This window comes from Camelus dromedarius, chromosome 17, assembly GCF_036321535.1.
Source record: "Camelus dromedarius isolate mCamDro1 chromosome 17, mCamDro1.pat, whole genome shotgun sequence".
Classification (NCBI taxonomy): domain Eukaryota; kingdom Metazoa; phylum Chordata; class Mammalia; order Artiodactyla; family Camelidae; genus Camelus; species Camelus dromedarius.
The window spans coordinates 11,147,186-11,167,648 of record NC_087452.1 but is presented as its reverse complement, the minus strand read 5'-3'; the positions used below and the strand labels follow the sequence as shown (position 1 = coordinate 11,167,648).

The window sequence follows — 20,463 nt, the reverse complement described above, 5'->3', positions numbered from 1 at the left end:
TGTACAGCACGTAACCGTTCATGGAATCTTTCATGTATTGTATGTATCTTAGAAGATAATCATTGTAATATCCTGTGAAATTAAAAAAAATAAAGACTGATGTAGGCCAGTAGCTCTCAAGGGGGAGTGATTTTGCCCCCAGAGAACATGTGGGAGATAGTTTTGATTGTGAGGACTTGAGAGGAGAGGCAGAGCCACTGGAGTGCACTGGCTGGGGGACAGAGATGCTGCTAATATCCCTGAGGACAAAGAATTATCTGGTCCAAAGTGCCATTAGTGTGAAGGTTGAGAAACCTTTTCTTAGAGCATATGTAATTCAGCCAGGTCATAAGCTTAGCAAGTGTCCTGGTCGGGCTAGGGCCCAGGTCATCTGATGACAAATCCTTCTCTTGTTTCTTTATTCATATCCTTTGGTATTATTCAGTATACAGTGTGATACATGCTTTTTAGGTTTGGGGGAATTTTATTTTATTTTTATTTTTATTTTTATGGAGGTACGTGTATTTTTCTGAGGTCCTGAGGATTAAACCCAGGACCTCGCACATGCTAAGCACGCACTCTACCACTGAGCTATACCACCCCCACCCCAACCCCGGGTTTGGGGAATGTTAAGTGGTATAAATTATGAATAGACCTCTGTGCTTTGGAAGAGTCAGCTCACCATCAGAGCGTTTAATACACAGTACACCTGTGACACCCCACGGGAGGTGATTCCAGATCCAAAACCCAAATGCCACCTTCCTTATTGAGTTCTCATATGCCAGCATTTTACAATTTCCAGTGAATTCTTTTATAAATGGGAATATGATTAACTCTTTTAAAGCTATTTGTGTGATTAGTGGGTTGATTAGGATTTAATCACCACTCTATTTCTGTAAGAGCATCTGCTGTGTGGCTAATGGAGTATCATGTGGTGTTTACTGAGCAGCTGTTTTGTGCTGTCTGTGGTGGAAACGAACAAGGGGTCTCTCTGTGTCTTAGACATTGATTTGGGATGACCCAGTTCACTTGTCTATAGACTTCACATTGTCAGACCTGATAGGTGGAAGGCAAGAAGGAGGCTGATTTAATTACCATATTAAAAGAAATGTTAAGAGAATGTTGTCCAATTTTCCCCACATATACAAATGACTAAAGAAGGCAGTTTTAAACATAAAAGAGAACAATTACCTAATAAATACCAGGAAATGTGCTAGGAATCTCACTGACCCTATCTTACCTAATTTTTTATTGTTGACCTACCAGATTGCTATTGTGAGCCCCCTTTGATTGATGAGGACACTAAAACTGAAAAAGTCAAGCAAGTTGCCTCTGGTCACACAGCTAGAGCCTGCAGAAGTGGAATGTGAACACCCATCCTTGTAATTCCATCAATCTTTGTAGAGTTCTCATACCTCACACCATCTGATCAGCCTGGGTCATAGACCCCAGAGTGGGCTGTCAGGGAAGCTGTCACTTCTCCGTACCTAAGAGCCTTCATGAAAAGTATATACAGCATTTGCAATCCCTTACATTTAACTCTTCCCATGATTTTAAAATGTTTAGCCAGAAGTTCTATTACATAAAGTTATGCCCATCCTAGACACCTTGTTTCATATATTTGTAAAGGACTCTGTGAAGGTTAATTAGCACCGTGGTTCAGCCTCTCTGAATTCCTATAACCTATTACTGATTTTCCTCTTAGGGTATTTATTCACTTATTCACTCCATCACTTACCAGATGCTTACAGGGCATCTCCTCCATGCCATCCTAGGCACTAGATCCAGGAGATGGAGTCCCCAAACAAACACGGTCCCTGCCCTCAGGGAAGATAATTATTCCCTGTGATAAGACAGTTAACAAGTAAACAAAACTTCTGGATTGTGTTGAATGGGAGGAAATAACATGGCTATGGGAAAAGGGAAATCTACTTTAGAAATGGTGAGTCAGAGAAAGTCGAGAAGAAAAAGCTACCTCCACGCTGAGGTCCTGAGCGGGTAGGAAGATGGCAGCACTGCCCTGATATCAAGGCAGACAGAACAGCCAACAGAAAGTCCCTGAGGTGGGAAAGGGTTTCAAATACTCTGGGAACTTGCAGAGGATCAGTGTGACTAGAGTTCATTGAAGGATAGAAAGATTAAGATGCAATAAAGTAGGCAAGAGAAAGGCAAAGGCCAGATCTGTTAGGCCTTGTAGGTTCTAGAAAGGAAATTATTCTGCATGCAATAAGGAGCCAAAGAAGGAACTTTCAATCTGGGGAGTGATGTAACCAGATCTTTTAAAAGGTCACATGGTCACTGACTGAAGAATGAACTTGAGGGGCAAGAGTAGAAATAGGCAGATCATTCACAAGGCTGTTTTGATAGGTTGGGTGAGGAAAAGGGAACAAAAGAGAGAAAGAAGTGCTTGCATTTAAATGATACAGTAAAGATGCAACAGACATTGACCTTGAATGAGCCATCTGTGTACATTTTTTTAATTTCCACAACTAGCCTCTAAGCTGGGCTGTATGTGTTATTCATCCTTGCATCTTTCCTTTCTGTTGTAGTCATGTTGAAAGCAGGGTCCTCTCGAATCCTTTCTGTCCAGTTTTGTGTTTGTCTGTAGAAGTGTTTCCTTCCCACCTGGTACTAGATACTTGTCCCTCATTGGGACCCTAGGGTGTGCTGTCCACATCTGCTGTTCTGCCAAAATCATACCATGGTGGGGAATATTTTAATTTTTTTAAGTTTAGTTCTTGCATCTCATTAAAAGTGTACTGTCTGACGTAGTTCAGAAATAAGTATACTTAATAATAACTCATTTACTTTAGGTCTCTCATCTAGAAGGAAACACTTCTGATGAAAATGCATAACGTGGCCAATCAAGGGATTTTTTTTCTCATTCTTCAGCAGTGTTAAGACCAACAGTGATCATATGATGTCACTTACATGTGGAATCTAAAAAATAATGATACAAATTTTATTTACAAACCAAAAATAGACATAGGAAACAAACTATGGTTATCAAAGAGGAAAGGGCAGGGGAGAGATACATTAGAAGTTTGGGATTAACAGATACACATTGCTATACTTAAAACAGGTAAACAACAAGGACTTGCTGTATAGCACAGGGAACTATATTCAATTTCTTGTAATAACATATAATGGAAAAGAATCTGAAAAAAATAGATGTATGTATATAGAATCACTTTGCTGTACACCTGAAATTAGCATTGTAAATCAACTACACATCAATAAAAAACAAAATTTAGAAAGACAGAAAGAAAGAAAGAAAGAAAGAAAGAAAGAAAGAAAGAAAGAAAGAAAGAAAGAAAGAAAGAAAGAAAGAAAGGAGGGAAGGAAGGAAGAAAGAAAGGAAGAAAAGAAAGGAAGGAAGGAAGGAAGAAAGAAAGGAAGGAAGGAAGGAAGAAGAAAGGAAGAAAAGTAAGGAAGGAACGGAAGGAAAGAAAGGAAGGAAGGAAGAAAGGAAGGAAGGAAGAAAGGAAGGAAGAAAGGAAGGAAGGAAGGAAGGTCGGTCCTGGAAAATAAAACTAACTGTGATCTACAGTGATATAGCCATGATTGATAGTGTGGAAATGACAGAATGATGGAAATAATTTCCAACTGGTCATAGAAGATAAACTTACCATTTGGGGTTTATTTGTTTTGATTTCAGAATTACCATTTCTGAAGATGGAAGTCTCAGAATCGTGAATGTGACTAAATCAGATGCTGGGAGTTATACCTGCATAGCCACTAACCACTTTGGGACAGCCAGCAGCACTGGAAACCTGGTAGTAAAAGGTAAGGACTAACCCAGAGAACACGCAGAGTAATATATGTGCCTGCATTTCTAATAATGTAATCTTTTGAAGTGGCGTCCTTCCTATTAATATGTACGGATATCACTGTGTTGCTAAATTAATTCATCATAGCCAACATGATATGATTAATAATTCTTAGAGAACGGTTGGTAATGAATATGATTGAAAGCCTATCTTATTCCAGAATCATCCAATACAATTTTGAGAATTACAGCCATTGTATCTATTATAGTATTGTAACTAATGCTATCTTCAATCCTTTAATTAAATTTCTTTCAAGTCTCTATAGATTTGAAATTCATGGCTAGGAACCCTGTGCTAACAAATTAAAAACCCACGACTCAAATACTATTTTTAGAAAACATTGTTTAAACAATGACATTGGCGATTTTCAGAAGAGCTCCCTCGGTTCTCCGGAGCTCTAGCTGTGGATTATTATCCCAATAAAGGGCTCTGACCGCCTCTGTGCTATGCTTCAGTCACCCAGCCAACCCTGTCAGTTTTAAAGAAATAACCATTTTCCACATACCTTAGCCCGGGTGCTTTACTGTACATGACGGGAAGTCCTTTACGCTCCTGCCACAGCACATGATGTAACAACAGCAGGTTGATGGGACGGGCTGGTCGTACCAAGTGGGAATTGTGAAGGATGAGACTTTCATTTACATTTCGTTTGCATTTCTCTCACTTTGTATCTTGCCGAGTCATAGAGTCATAGAATTTTTGAGCTGAGGGGGTCTTGGTGGTGATCTAACTGAGGAAGACAAAACTCAGGTTGGTGAGTTTCTCAAGGTCACCAATAGCAGAAGAGGACTGTGAACCCAGGAATCCTGCATTTCCCTCTGGTTCTTTCTCCTGTGCCTGGAGCACTTCCTCTTTTCTCACGTTCCTCTGCGATAGATGCAGATGTGTTACAGGGTATTATTTCCCTTTTGCGCATTTGTAGCTCCCTCTGTGAAGTGGGGTAGCCTTAAGCCACTAAAAATAGCCGAAGAGAACAATTGCCTCAATTTTAAATTAAAGAAGGAGAAACTAAAAATTACCTAATTATCAATTTCGGGGTCATTAGAAGTTGGAAAAGGACTGCCATTTAGGGAAACCTTTTTGTCGTAAACACACTCATCGATGCAGACAGAAAACCACAAGTCCAACGTGAATCTGTACTGAGATGGACTCCAGCTATTTCAACCGATTAATTATTCAATCAGAGCAATAGCGTGGGTGTATGACTGTGTGTTCACTCTAGGGCCAAGGAAACAGAGGTTAGACAATACTTGTAAAACAAAATTTCAGCTAGAGGTCTTTGCCAACGTGTAGCTTTCTCAGCTACAAAAGGAAACTTACTGATGAACTAAGACCAGGAGGAACCCCAGGGTTTCAGAGCTGATTAATGCCTGAGCCGAGACCTAATTCTAGATTATCTGCCGGTCAGGGAGCTGTAAGGGAGTACTCGGCAGCCCTCTTTGGTAGTGATTGAGGCTGGGCTCACAGTCCGAGAGATCTGGCTTTGAATCTCATTTCTCCCACTTACCGGCTCTGTGGCCTCAGACAAGAGAGTTAACCTCTGTGGGGCTAATAGCAGTACCCAGCTCGTAGGGTTGTTCTGACAGCGGAGATCATCTGTGTTAAGAGCTTAACACGGTGTCTGGTACTTAGGAAATAGTAGTTTTGTTTTTTTTTTTTTTGCTATTCTTGTTCATATTTTAACAAAATGGCTATACATGCATTCTAAATCTTATTGAACTGGAAATTCATAAAACTTCCACCCCTAACCTGTTAGATGATCAGCAAGGAGAAGTGAGCCTGCCACTAGGAAATGACTGAGAATACGGAAGAGTCTGAACACCCAAACAGAGGCGCATGTTGTGTGCTGCCTTGTACTGCTGACACGGGGGTATTTGCACGTGTAGGAGCAAGTTATGCCCTGCATTTGATTAGCATCCTTCTCATAAGCCTTGACTTCCTCAGCTCTCAAGATCATTGGCAGAAAGAAGAAGTCTTCTTTTTCCCATGAGAGTTCATACCCCAGCAGTACCAGCAGCCCTGGGATAAAACCATTCCCAACCATGCATGCAGTTCCCTGACGCTCGTCTTGTGCTGAATTGCGGTGCAAAGCTTACAGAGACACAAGTGGTGAAATGCGCCTCCTTATTTGGGTGGATGTAAATGTTGCTGGGATTGTAACTTCTACCCATTTTAAAAAACTGAATACGTCATTTCTTGTCTTCTAGTAAAATGTGAACAGTGATCCCCCAAGTATGATATGAGATCATTTTAGGCAATTCATAGTTAAACTGTTTGTTTTTTTCTTTTAATTTTAGTAACCGTATGTTTCTTAAAATCAGGAATTAATTAGTATTAGGAAAATACTAGTTTTCCATTGGTGGCCATGATAAAAAAAAAAATCTCCTTTTAAAATGTATTTAAGTAAACAAGTCAGTCAATATAAAGAAAAATATTAAGTATGCATCGTTATAAAAGGATATGCATAAAATCGTGAAGGTGGTGTATGAAAATTGGGGCACGTGATTTAATGGCAGTTTTCGAGAGTTTTAGTGAACTGATGGAGAGAACTCAGAGGACATGGTACAGTACCCCGCTGCCTACACTGTTCATGTTTTGCTGAGGCAAAAGAACACTTCAAGACCTGGGATTTTGTAATAGATGGGGGAAGGGAGGGGCGGGGCAGGAAGAGCCCGGTGACCTATGAAAAGAGGGAGGCAGAGGTTTATAGGCACGAGGTGTGAGGTCAAAGCAGGATGTTCCCTGCCTGATTACCGGACAGAATTCAAGTGTTTCCAAGCAGAGTTCTTTCTGGGCTTGGCCGCTGGTATTCAACTGGAATCAGTTTCTCCACAGAGGTCCTCTGATTCTTCTATTATTTTCCCAGGTGAAGTGGGGAAAAAAAAATACGAGCTTTATCTGGTTAATACATTCACAGGAGTTAATTCTGTTACTTGGGTAAGTCTGCAGGTATTTGAGAGAACATTTATTTCCCATTGCTTGGTTCTGACTCCCATTAGCATTAATGTGCAGAGGGGCCCCCAGACCGCCAGGTCTCTGAGAAGGATATTAACATAAATGGAGAAATACAGTTTCGAAATCTGCCCCATAAAGTATGGTAAAGACAGAGAAAACCACTCTGAACTCCCCATGAACTGTGCCAGGTTCTGAATGGCACATCAAAATGCTTGAGCCCTGCACCTTTAATGTAAATGTAACAGTTTAGCCCGAAGTAGGGTAGAGCGCTGTATTTTAATTCAATTTTGAGATCTACAAAGAGACTAATTTATCAGAGAAGGTGTGCTCTCACCTTAAAATGTGCTTGTGCTCGTTTTGATCTCCTCAGATGTCTGGGATTAAAACACTCTGAAGGTCAGTCATCAGAACACGTCTTCGCTAACCTTTTTACAATAATTCTATCATTAACAATGCTTTTAAAATCCAGTTCTCTTCTTGCCCACCTCCATGCCCACCCCCATCCCCAATGTTTTGGAGAGATGCTGAAGATACTGTGAAACACAGGGGCAGTAAGTAATGGGGGAGAAGGAGGTATGGGAGGTTTAAAATAAATCTCTAGCAGGCAACTGCAAAATGGATAAATATTCAGATGATGCACGAGCCGGCTTCCAAGCTGCAGAATTCTGACAGGTGCCCAGGGGGCTCCTGATTATCATCCCATCATCTGAATTTCTAAATTTGACTGACTTTATTTTTTTCAGCTAGTTAGACTATATTTGGGATTTGGTTTGCTTTTTCATTTTAAGCAAGCACAGTTCTCAAGTCAGACCCCCGGATCCTAACAAAGTATAATATTTGACCTTTCATTGAAGATGTGCTTCAGTGATTGTAGACGTCGTTAAGCACTATATGGAAGGCAGGCTCCACTATGTGCAATATCGTCCTTACTAATTCATCTTTATCTCTATAGCAGAGTTAAAGGCATGTCGTTTTGCATGACATGGGATCTTTGCTATAGAGTTTCATATGAGAGATATTTTTAAGTAGCAGTCCTAGAGAAGAAGAACTTCTCTTTGTCTTGATGTAGTTTGGCAAGAAAACTGTGGTAACAGCAACCCCAGCCCCGATGGATCACCTCCAGGGCTCAAAATGAAGTGCAGGGATTTGAGCTATGGAGCTATTACCATAATTCTCAAGCTGAACTACATCCAAAATGACCTGGAGTAATTCTGTGTCTGGCAGGTCCAGACTACACTTGGAGAAACATCTAAGAACTTTGTACCCGCCACCTAGCAAGTGCAAGTTCAGTGGAATGCTTCACAGAAGTGCAGATTCCCAGTGCCTCCCCCCTAACCTAAATATCTATGTCTTTAGGGATGAGGCCTGAAAACACCCCATTTTTAATGAACACCCTACTTGATCCTCATACACACCAAAGTCTGAAAAGACTGCATTTTGGGGGGTTGGCAGACTATGGCCCATGGGCCAAATCCAGCTAGCCACCTACTTTTATATAGCCCAGCAGCTGAGAATGGTTTTCATATGTTTAGCTGCTTGGAAAAAAAAAAAAATCAAGAGAATAACAACACTTTCAGATGTGTGAAAATTTTCTGAAATTCTTATTTCAGTGTGCATAAATAAGTTTGTAGAGAAATATGGCCACGTCATTTGCTTACATACGGATGATGGTTGTTCTTGCACAAGAGCCGAGCTGTGTGGTCATGAGAGACCGTATAATGTGTAAGTACCTAGGTGATAGCCTCACTTTGCCTCCTGATCAGCAAAGCCTAAAACATTTACTGTTCAGCCCTTTAGAGAAAAAAAAAAAAAACTTACTAATCCTTTCTTCTGATAACTTTTTTCCTTCCCCAGACAGATCTTCAAAATTTGTTCCAAGATATATAGCCTAGTCATGCTACAGCACAACTGGAAACATTCACATCTCCTTGAGTCTTATTCCTAGCTGGAAGTGGTAGGGAAATTCCTTTCCCAGGCGCTTAGCCTCACCCCAGTATCAGAAGGGTAGACCTCAGTACTTAGATATAAGTTGAAAATCCAGAGGAGGGGCAATTGGATCCGTGATTGAGAAAGTGGAGGGAAAAAACTTGGCAGACGCTGGAACAGTGTCTTCACCTTGACTCTCCAGGAACTGGGGAGGCCTCACGCTGCTAGAACCAGACTGTTATGCTGGGGAGAGTCCTAAAGCCAGTCAACTGAGCACAGAAACCTATCAGCTGAGGTTTTTCAAGATATGAACCTCTTCCTGAACTTCCTACTGTCACCAGCCTAAATCAGTTGAATTATTCAACAGGTAGAATACACATCTCTCCGGGTATTTGTTGTTCTTTCACTAATAATTTGGTCCTTCAGGCTGTAGGTTGTACTAATAATTTTTTTTTATTATTTGAAGCTGCTCTCTATACAAATTTTACCCTGATTCCATCTAGATTTTAAAAGATTTCTTAAGTAATAAATTTAATCTATTTTTTAAATTTTAATGGATATATAAAATTTCTTTTAAGTTTTTTTATCCAGTGCACAGAATTACTTTTATATTAAGAAAAACATAAATTTGTACTTGAGCTATTTGTGATAGAAAAAGGGTTCTCAGTAGTATTTATCTAAGACCATGTTTACTCCTAGTAAGAGATTACGTTGTGTTCTGATTCTCTAATACTGCAAAGGGAAGATGTTCCTTCGGCTTCCAGAACGTTGAATCTATTGTTTCATTACCGGAATTAGTGCTCATTGTTCATTTCATCAAGAGTTTACTTGTTTTTAGGAGACAAGATGCTATCCTATACATATATGTATAGCAGACAGAAAGGAACATTTCTTACCAGCAGCGAAGGGTTTCTACAACATTACTATAGTGCACTATATAAAACTGTTTTTCTGTTTTGACTGTAGGAAGTTGAGAAGTATCAACCCTTCCATGCGTAGCATGACCGACACAGCCATGTAGAGTCTTTTCAGTTGGAACCTTTTTTGAAAATGAGGTTGAAGCAGCCCTATCTTCTATGTAAAATTATTCAAACCTTTATCCATATTTGACTGGGGATCAATCAGAAATCAGTAACCAGCAGTGACGTTTGGCTGCTAACCTACAACAAAAGCTTTTAACGTGGGGCCCTGATAATAGAATACATTTCAGCCTAATTAGATGTCTTCCACTGGAACCAATTATTTCTAGGCGATAATGAAGGGTCTTTCTAATAGGATTAACACAAATTCTGACCCAAGGCATCTACAGTAGGAAGCAAAAATTTACTGTTGGGAGTGCTAAATGCTAATTATGTCAGATCCCCTGGTAGAAGGGCGGTAGCCAGAACATTTCAATACTAGATCCTGTAAGATCTGAGAAGACCTGCCTCCTGGGGTTTGCACCAGCCAGCTGAAATAGGAGAAGCCTAAAGAAAGAGCAGATCATTGGGCCTCCTGTTCCACCTGTGCTCACAGAGCCCGACATAACCTGGAACTCTCTTTCTACCAAGACACGAAGCCAAGATTTCAGTGGAGCAGAGCATAGTTATTTCCCCTGAGATTCTTGTGAGCCCCAGCGAGGGCCACATAGATTTAGTAAATAGTGTTCCTTCGCGGTATCAGTCATGGATATGATGTTCCTTTGTCGAATCTCTGTAAAAGAGCTTCTCTCCTTTTATAATGCTGAGATTTAGATTTATTAAGATTGTGTTATTTATTAAAATAGATTAAATTTATTACTTAATAAGTCCCTGGCAGTCCACCCTGGCTCCCTCCTGCCTGTCATTTCTCCATCCTTAGTCTAGAGGGAAGACATAATGCCTTAACTCCTGTGTTTCTCGATGCCAGCTCTGAAGGCAGGTTTCACTTGCTTACCTTTAGTATGAAAGATTTAGTGTGGACCAACAAAATTTGGAAAAAAGAAATATGAGCCTCACTAGTAATCAGGGTCATGCAAATTAGAGTACCAGTGTCATATGATGTTTTACGTATAAGAGAGGCAAAAGGTAGACATCTAAGAAAACACTGAATTGGTGAGAATGTGAGGAAAATGGAACTCAAACGCGAAGAATAGGAATGCGAACAGGTATAGATAGTGTGGAGAGCAAGTGATACTGAAAAAGTACATTCGCCTTGGCTCAGCAATTCCACTTCAGGGTATTAACTCTAGAGGAAATCACACATGTTGTGAGGTAGACTTGCAAAGATGTTCATTGTATTGTTGTTTGTAACGACAGAAAAAATACACAAGCAAATCAAAGTGTAATACACATGATAGTATTTCGTATAATGCATATAATATGATTTAATATAAAATTAGTCATAAAAAATAATATGTAGTGTAATGTTTAAGCATAAAAATACCTGCTCAACATCAGCGCTAACTCGTGATCACGTTTGGGAGGGAGTGGATCTGGGGTAAGGTTACGTGAAAAAGCTTTAGCTGTATTGATCATATTTTGTTTGGGTAAATTTTTAATGTATATTCAGAGGGGAAAATGGCTAAGGTCTATGGGAAGAATAGTAAAGACTGTCAATTCTAGAAATGGGAATATGAGTATTGGTAAACACTTTTTGTAGTTTTGCAATGCGTAATGTCTCAGATTAAAAAGAAGACCTCAGATCAGAATTCCTCTGAGTGGTGAGATGCTGTATCACAGTCACCCAGACAATGGATCAGATTTTCCACTTTTCTCCCAGATATTGTAGGAGAGAGAAAACCTCATTACTAGTGATACTTAACCCGTTTAATCCAAGTATTTTCTTTTCAGAGAAAACCTACTGTAGGGTGAAATAATCGGTTTATTTCCTAATGAGAACTTACCAATCAAAACAAACAACACAAACAAACAAAAAAGGCGCACAGAATATGACTCTTTAGCTTCATTAAATGTGAAGCACACATAATTAATTTCTTTTCCGGCAATTCAAAGAGACTTGTGTTGTACTGATTCAGTTTAATTGAAATTATTACCACAAGCAGATAATAGGAAGTATATTGAAGATATCCATCTGGCTGGCACTGAAAACCTCACATGCTTCATTCTTCATGGCTGTCATAGGCCGTACTAATTACCTCATTTCAGCTGCTTTACAATCGGTATGATTTAGCTATTAATGTGATAAAATCCTTACTTGAGAGGAGGTTGATATTAAAAAACATAGATCTCTGACCTACCTCTGCTGCCACTTCTGAACACATTGCCGGTTTTATTAAAGTTATATATTTTTCAAATACATAAATAAAAACCCATCTCTTTCTCGAGCACATCTCTTTCAAGTTCCAGCCTTCCCTCTCGCTATAAAGCTGGTCCCCCACTGTAGGGAAGAAAGGGTTTCTGTTGAGCTTTTCAGCCACAAAAATTTCAGGATCAATGTGGTTTGTTTTCAACTACAGTGTGCTTTCTTTTTCTTTTTTTTTTAATCACTTCCAAAGCTGAAATGGATTTTAAACGGCTAATTGTGTAATAAATAAGGAAGAAAGTAAAAGTAACTTTTATTTTCTGTTCCTAAATATCCTTCCGTGGTTTGAGAATGATGCTTTATCATGCAGACTGGTTTTGTAAGGACTTGCTCTCACAGGCAGAGGGTGTGTGTGTGTGTGTGTGTGTGTGTGTGTGTGTGTGTGTGTGTGTGTGTGTGTGTGTGTGTGTGTGTGTGTGTGTGTGTTTTAAATTACCCACTTCTTGTATTTTAGAGGCAGACCCATGGGGGAAGCCAACACTTGGTCCCAACTTGGAAAAGGAAAATTTGGTCTCTTACAGGCCCTAAAGCAGAAAAGAGACGTGTCAGAATAATGCCTGAGCGACCATCACCTGCCTTCCTTCCTTGGCATTTGTTTTCTGTGCCGGAGGCAGGAGGGCTGTTGCCCTCCCGTGCGGGTAACCTCACCAAACCATGATTGAATTTCTCCGGCTGTCATAGGCAATCAAATCTGAGAAAACCACTCAAAAGACTGTGTAGGCCTTTAGGTTAAAGACAGAATCTGACCAAGATGAAAGCAAGTTAATTAACATTTCCATCATCTCTCTCTGATTTACTCTAGCAAGATCCATTTCTAAAAGGTTAAAATGGTTGTCTCTTTTCTGCAGCCATTTGAAGAGCTGAAAGTCAGTTACTGATTATGGGAAAAGAAATGTAAGCAGAACATTTAGAGCAACAGGCTCCTTACATGGCCTTCTAGTCCTTCCATAATCAGTGTGCAAAAGTGCAAGACATGTTATTAAGGGGAGATTAGCAACATCTGCTTTGAAAATTTCCCAAACTGGCAAGCACGTCACCTGTTAGCATATTAACTTTTTTCCCCCTTTCTCTCTCTTCAGCAGTGAAACTGCTTATAAATGTAAGTAGAGCTTGGGTTCTACCTGGAAGGGTGGGATCCAAAGGGTCCAATCAGAAGTGCCTTCTCTTCCATATCCACTGCTATAAGCCTAGCCCACATCTCTGATACCACATCTGTTTGTCTCCACTGGCTTTGCCTACAGCATAAGTAATACTTCTTGGTGGATAAGACAAAAGAAACTGAATTATAAAGATCAGTATAGGTGTTGAGGGGACAGTCTGATGCAGTCCGAGCTCGAGGGAATAGTCAAAAGATAAAAAAGAAATAGCCATCTCTTTCCCTCTAGGACACTGAGGGCCTCGGACCACAAGCAACAGAACTGCCTAGGATTTTTCTTTTCTTTCTTTCTTCTTCTTCTTTTTTTTTTTTTTTTTAAATAAATCCACATTCCTGGACCCTCCTCCTGACCAGCTGAACAGAAACCACCAGGGGTGCAACCCAGGAATTTTCATTTTTAATTAAGTTTCCCAGGGAACACCTGTATACAGCAAAGGTCAAAAATCTAGGAGCTCACAGTCTAAGGGAAGATACCAATAGGCAAAGAAATAGAGCTGTGTTCAAACTATGGAAGGAAGAAAGAAAAAAAAAAGAAAGAAAAGAATGGGATGAGTGACTACCTAAGGGGGTGAAGGTGGTCATTGAACTGGGAATTAAGACATGAATAGGAATTCACCAGGTTAAAAAAAAAAAATGTAAAGGTAATCCCAGGTGGAACGAGTTTATCTAACATACAAGAGGCATGAAAATCCCCACATGTTCAGGAACAAAACACATTTGAAAGGAGAGATGAGGACACTGTCAGAGAGGAGCCCCCGAAACACTCTTGGTCATATTTCAGAAACTGTGGACAATAGAGAGGCAAGTATTTTGATTTCCCTTTTAATGTAGAGAAAACAAGTTCCATCAACTGTACCTAAATGATCTTGGCACCAACTTTAGGGGACATTTTATATTATATATTAATTTTCTAAGAAAATTTAGAAAGAAAAGTGATTATCACCAACATAGGATTTTTTTATATTATTTTTTGCATATGTGATAATCCATGTTATTTATAGAAATATTAGGGAAAAAAGATAATCTCAGCATTCAAAGGGATTCAATAAATATTTTTAATGTTTTCTTCCAGAATTACATGTAGGCACGCATATATATGTATGTGTATATTTAAATCTATGTCTGTCTGTCTTCAAACCTGTAAATAAACATCCTTGTTACTAAAAGATTATAGGATACATACTGTTTTATAACTTCTTTTGTCATGAATATTTTTCTGCCAGTATAGATTTTTGAAGAAGTGATAAATAGCCTTATTTTCTTATAAATGTGTTTCTTTCTTTTGCTAAAATAGCATCAGAAAGACCTCTTTCGAAAAGCTCTCTTGTGAAACCTATGTTGGCAAGGCGGAGAATAGGGGCTGGAGGATCCTTTGGAGGACTGAGTAAAATGTCTCAGCCCAGAAGTGTTGATGAGGGCTCTCATGTCAACCTGGAGGGGAAATTCTGAGTCATCCCTCTGCCCTCTTTCCTCAACATTTCTACTGAAATTCTTCATCAGTGACATATGATGTAACTAACAATATGCTGAGTACGTTTTCTGATCACATGAACCATTAGGGAATAAAGGAGATGACAGAATCAGTATTCAAAATGAACTTGAAAAGATAATCCTGGGAACCGAATGTAACAAGATGAAATGTTAATAGTGGCAAATATAAAGATTTACATTTGGCCCCAAAAATCAGGTTGAGAGAGTCAAATTTTAGGGTCTGGCTCTGTGTGAAAGGTCTCAGTGGACTGTGAGATTACTGGTGAGTTAATAATATTCTATGCTTAAAAAAATTTTATCTCTAACTTAATAGAGGATCTAAAACAAGAGGGGGAAAATCCTAAAAGTCTCTGATTGCCCTGATGGAAACACAACTGAAGGAGGATTGTATCCCTTTTTTCCAGACTGGCAGTAAAATTTAAAGTCAGTCTGAAGCATAGCCGAAGAAACTGAGGTTGGTTAAGTCAAAGAAGAGGACTTGGGGAGGATCGAAGGGGAGGGGTAATGTTTTCAAACATTTAAAGAGCTATGAAACTTTATGAGTATCACAGGGCAGCGCCAGAGGAGATGAGTGATAAATGTTGGAGCGGAGGGTGTTACTTGTGCTCAGTAAAAAGAAAAAATTTCAAATAATTAGACCGTGCAAAAGAGGAAACTAAGGATTTTTCTATTATCAGTAATGTTCAGTTCACGACTGGACATCTACTCTGGGGAGACACTGCAGAAAGAATTCATGCAGCAGGTGGGCATTTTCTAGTCTTTTTAGCATTTTCATGGCCTCCTTAGATGACTTTGTAAACATTGATCCATATGAACCTCCCAATTCTGAAATGTTATCATTCTACAATTTTATGGGTTTAAAAACTTACTTCTGCCCTTCGTGTTTTCTCACCCCGGAGCTCAGAGCTCGCCATTAGGTTGAATTCTGTCATGTTGATCTTATTTTCTTGCTGCACAGTCTTCCTGGTTTTTTTCTCCCCGCGTGAATTTATCCATAATCAGCAATGCTGTGTAGGTAGAAAAGGTTATTCGGCTAATTATGAATAGCGTATTAAAATAGAGTCCAATTCAAGAATCAGTTTTCTTTTTAATTATACATTGGAATTTGAGGGCATTCAGTAGATGATACCTTTGTTCACTGCCTGGGTTTTAGACTCCTTGAGAGGTAAGCCAGGGCCGCCAGGCAGGTGGTAATCAAATGTCAGCTTTGTCCCCGATACAGCTGGTAGAGCAGACGGTGACTAGGTCCATAGGAACAGGGGGCTTCCTAAGACTGGACTCCAGATCAGATGGCCTTGAACCCCTCCCTGTATGACCTCAGGTCTCTCTCATGATGAAGTTCACAGCATGGACTCTCAGACCCCCGTATGCGCGTCCTTCACTCCTCCAGGAGAAGGAGTGGTGCAGAGCCGGGAAGTCTTCGTTGCTTGTTCCCAGACTCACCATTGGGTGAGAAGGGGTGAGTCAGGGGAGGGGAGGGAAGAGGAATGTTGGGGACATCAGGGGTGTTGAAGCATCAGTTATGGACCAGACGCTGCAAACTGGCAGCTCCCATGGCTCGTTTTACTTGAACCCACAGGCTGATTTTGTTTTGGTTGTGAGAGTGTTTAAAACTTTTGAATCAGAATGCTTCTAGACAAGCGTGTGTATTTTCTAAGTTGACCCCAACCCCTCATTATCTCTGATTGTCTCATATCTCTGAATCACACCCTGATGATACTGCCAGGACCTCTATAAGCATTTGACAGACACTGTTAAGTGGGTCTCACTACTCAGGGGAAAAGACCAGCCTTTTGATTATTTCCAATTATTAAATTATTAAATAGATATAAATTGACCATGATGGGGATGTGAGAAAAAGAAGATTGGAAAAAGGGAATGTTTCAAATCTTTCTGTTTAAATTCTCTACATTATTCTGCTCCACATCTGCATTTCCCTCCCATATCTGTACCGGGAGGTTATCGGTGGGAAGGGAAACTCAGTTATCTGACTGGACATGGTCTTCTCAGGAGCAGCCAGTGGTTAATTGGGACGAGAAAACACAAGTCATTATCTTTGAGAAGTCTGAAGCAGATTGAGGCAGGCTGTCACCTCTCAGCAGGAAACAAATTAGCCCTGTCTTTAAAAAGACTCTGCTTTCTCGAGCTGCTGACTGAGGATTCTTGTCAAATGCCAGAGAAATGGGGAGAGTGATTAGTGGCATTAAAAGAGTGGCCATGAAATACCTGCAAACTCATCTTCTCATTTTCGTGAATATTTCTAATTGATCTGACTGGTGGGTTTGAATGACACAACTTGTGCTAAGCTTCAGCCGCAGAAAATCAAGGGGCCGTCTTCCAGCCACAGTCATCAGTGTGCCAGTGTGTTTGGGAAAGCTCTGTGTAGAAAGGAAAAGCCACCAATTATAGGCAAAATAGCTCTTTCCCTTGGCTTGGCTTCGTGGAATCCCTGCCAGCCTGGGGGTGGATTAGAGTTCAGCTTCAGCACAAGAAAGAGAGGGAGAAAGAAGGAAACAGTAGACACAGGGACAAGTTGTAAAGGTTGTGAATAGTCAAAAAACTTAAGAAAGTATGACCTACTTTTTCTAAATGTTGTGAATATGAGAATGATTGCCATCCAGGAGGGGAGAACAGTGACTGAGGTCCTGCCCGCCTGGGTTCTGGTCCCAACTCTGTTACCAGCCAATTGTGTGACTCCACTTGGATCATATCACCTCAGACTCCAGTTTTCTCACCTATAAAATGAAGAGCCTTGAACAGAGAGAGTTAAGTCCTCCTCCAAATCTAAAGTTTTATGATCTGATGAAGAAGTACTTAACTTGGAATACAGGATGAAAACCTTCTAATTTTCAATTTCTTTTTCACTCAACAGTAACAACAACAACAAAAATCTATCCAGAGGTACTCTAACTCAGGTCCTCAAAGAAAATGAGATGAAATCTTTCATCTGCCAGAGATTTGTATTGTATAAACATTTAGTTTACCTTCATGCAGGTTATGATCCCTGAAAGAAAGAGAAAAGTGACAATTTAAATGGTGTGGACAGTTTTACCCACCATTCCATCCACAAGCTGTCCTGAGATTGGAATCTGAAAGGACCCTGGGCTCGGTGTTCCTCAATCTTTGTGTACTTCTTAAAGTGGAAGTGGGATCATCTCCCCACGCTGAGTGGGATCCCAGTGTTTGACGACATGTTGATTTCATCCAATATGGCACCACACACAAGCCAGCCACTTCAACAGGCTCACGGCCAAAGAGAGGGCTGGCAAGAAAACTGGCTCATTTGGATGGTGTATTGATTCCAAGGTGGTGCCTTCCTGTGGGGTTTTTAAGGGCAATTTTCAGTACATAGAACTTTTATTTTATATACTGACTTAAAAACTGAACCTTGTGTAGGAGTATCAGAAAGCAATGAACACTTGTTCATGAATGTTCATAGCAACATTTTTCATAGTAACCAACAGTGGGAACCACATGTCCGCCATCTGATGAATGGGTAAACCGAATGTGGTCTCTCCATACGATGGACTGTTATTAATCCACAGAGAGAGATGAAATACTGATGCATAGACGAATCTTAAAAACATGATACCAAATGAAAGAAGCTGAACACAAAAGGCTTTATGTTGTACGATTCCATTCATGTGAAGTGTCTAGAACAGGCACCTTCCCAGAAACAGAAAGTAGATTAGCTTTTACCAGGAGATGGCGGAAGGGGAAAGTTGAGGTTGACTCTTCACAGGCCCAGGTGTTTTGTTTTCTTTTGTTTTGAGGTCACGGAACATTATGGAATTAGTGACGGTTGCACAAATAGTAAATATACAAAAACCGCTGAATTGTATACTTTAAAACGGTGATTTTTATGTTCTGTGAATGATACCTCAATTTTAAAAGGAAACAGTAAGTTATAATCTATTCTGCACACTGGGAAAAAAAAAAGAAAGAAAAATGGGGAGTAATAAAATAAATTTACCAGCTCTGATATCCAGGAATCATATAATTCCTGCAGCTTGACACTTTCTTAGGGATCACCAGCTTTATGACTCTCAGTTACTCAGGTGCTTCTCTCTATCCTGCTTCTACTGTGGGCACAGCCCTCCGCTCTCCTCCTGAGGGCCGGTTGGAGACCACTCTCATCCAGCCTTCCATCCGCTGTAGCTCTACAGACGCTCGGCCTGTCCCTCTCTATTCCTGTGACACCGTGCTGGATAGTAACTGCACAGTACTGGGTAGGAAAGTTCTCTGGTATGTCCAATAGCACCCATCTGTTCCCATCTCTACTTACATATTATAGGGGGGGCAGTTTCAGGCTTTGCAGACAGATGAATCAGGCTCAAATCTCAGCATTATCACTCCCAAGCTGTTCACGGTGAACTTGTGAAATGGGTATAACAGAACCTGTTACTGAGGATTGTTGGGAAGACTAAATTAGATAATGTATTGGCATTAATGACGACACATCAGAATTCAAATGTTTGCTTCCTCCTCTCTCGGACTGCTGTTCACAGCACCCCCATGGACAGCCCCAGCACCTGGCCAATCAGCCGTGCTCCCCAAACACCTTGCCTCTGCCTCTGCATCCTTGGCTTCACAAAGAAAGCATCCCTGCCACGTCAGCTCCACCGTTTCCTTTCACTCAGCGCTAGCATTTCCTGCTGAGCTCTCTCTTTTGTTTGGTTGCAGCTCCATCCATTCCATTCTCCCACGGTAGGAAAACACTGGGAGTTATCCTTGTTAGTCCCTCGCTACCTACCACTCCCATATTTCTCTGTGAACGTCTCTCTCATTTTACTGATCACATTTTTGTAACAGTCGATTTATGACTCCCACTTGATTATTGTTCATTTTTGAATCTCTCATGTTAAGCATACAGTTTGGTAAATTTTGAGAAACCAGTAAGAAATAAGGCATGATTCATTTTTCTGGTGAAGAAGTGACTCCCAGCTAATTGACAGCCAATAATGACGGGCCCTTATTTCCCCTTGGGTGTTTATAACTCTTGTTTGAATTCTGTGTATTATTGTATTAAAATAATAAATATCTGTAGCCCCCTGGTCAACTTAAGAACTAGAACATTACCAGACACTTAGGCCTACTTATCTGTTCCTGTCCGAATCCATCCATCTGCCCTCTCTCCCACCCAGCATCCTTCTTTAGTACTTGGACTAACTTAATATCTGTCAGATCCGTGCCTGTTGGATACTGTACACAAACTGCACTTACAGGCTTGCTCAGCATTTTAGCTTGGGCTGCTTTCTGTGTCATCTGCCATTTACTATTTTATTCAAATAAAGGAAGAGATGACCCAGTGTCCACAGGAAAATAATACTGGCCACTTCACATGACACAGAACATATGCCACCTTGACTGAGTGAGGCAAACAGAAATGGGTTCTGTTTTCCCATTTTACAAGGACACTGAGGCTCAGAAAGGTAACATGGCATGTTTCAGACACCCAGCTAGTAAACGTCAATCCCAAGTCAGACTCCAGTCTTAAAACTAAATGTTCAGTGGTGTTTCCATGACAGTCTGCTGTCTCTGAGACTTTGAGCCATTGAATCATTCAATGAAAATAAAAATGGTGCCTACCTCATAAAGATGACGGCAGAATTAAGTGAGGATTCTGCCACGTGCTCAGTATAGTACCCGTCCACGTGGCAGACATATAGTAGGCATTACGTATCATCATTGTTGTCATTATGGTATAGATTGGCAACTTAAAGTTTGAAGCCTCTAGAAAAATCTTCTGTGGAATCCCCTAAGCTAGCCTGGAGCAATAGCTAGCATTACTGGCTGTGTCACCGGGTTGAACTGATTACCTGGAGGCCATATGGTGACACACCA

The 20,463-nt window shown here is 40.4% G+C and overlaps 1 protein-coding gene across 6 annotated transcripts in view; it reads left to right on the top strand.

Moving 5' to 3' along the window:
* LOC105093180 (contactin-4) overlaps window positions 1-20,463 on the top strand; it is an 813,469-nt gene that overhangs the window by 743,162 nt on the left and 49,844 nt on the right. For all 6 annotated transcript variants that reach the window (XM_031470760.2, XM_031470759.2, XM_064496304.1 and 3 more), the window contains one exon: window positions 3,638-3,765. In XM_031470760.2, the coding sequence (XP_031326620.2) occupies window positions 3,638-3,765 (128 nt within the window). The remainder of the gene's footprint in view (window positions 1-3,637; window positions 3,766-20,463) is intronic.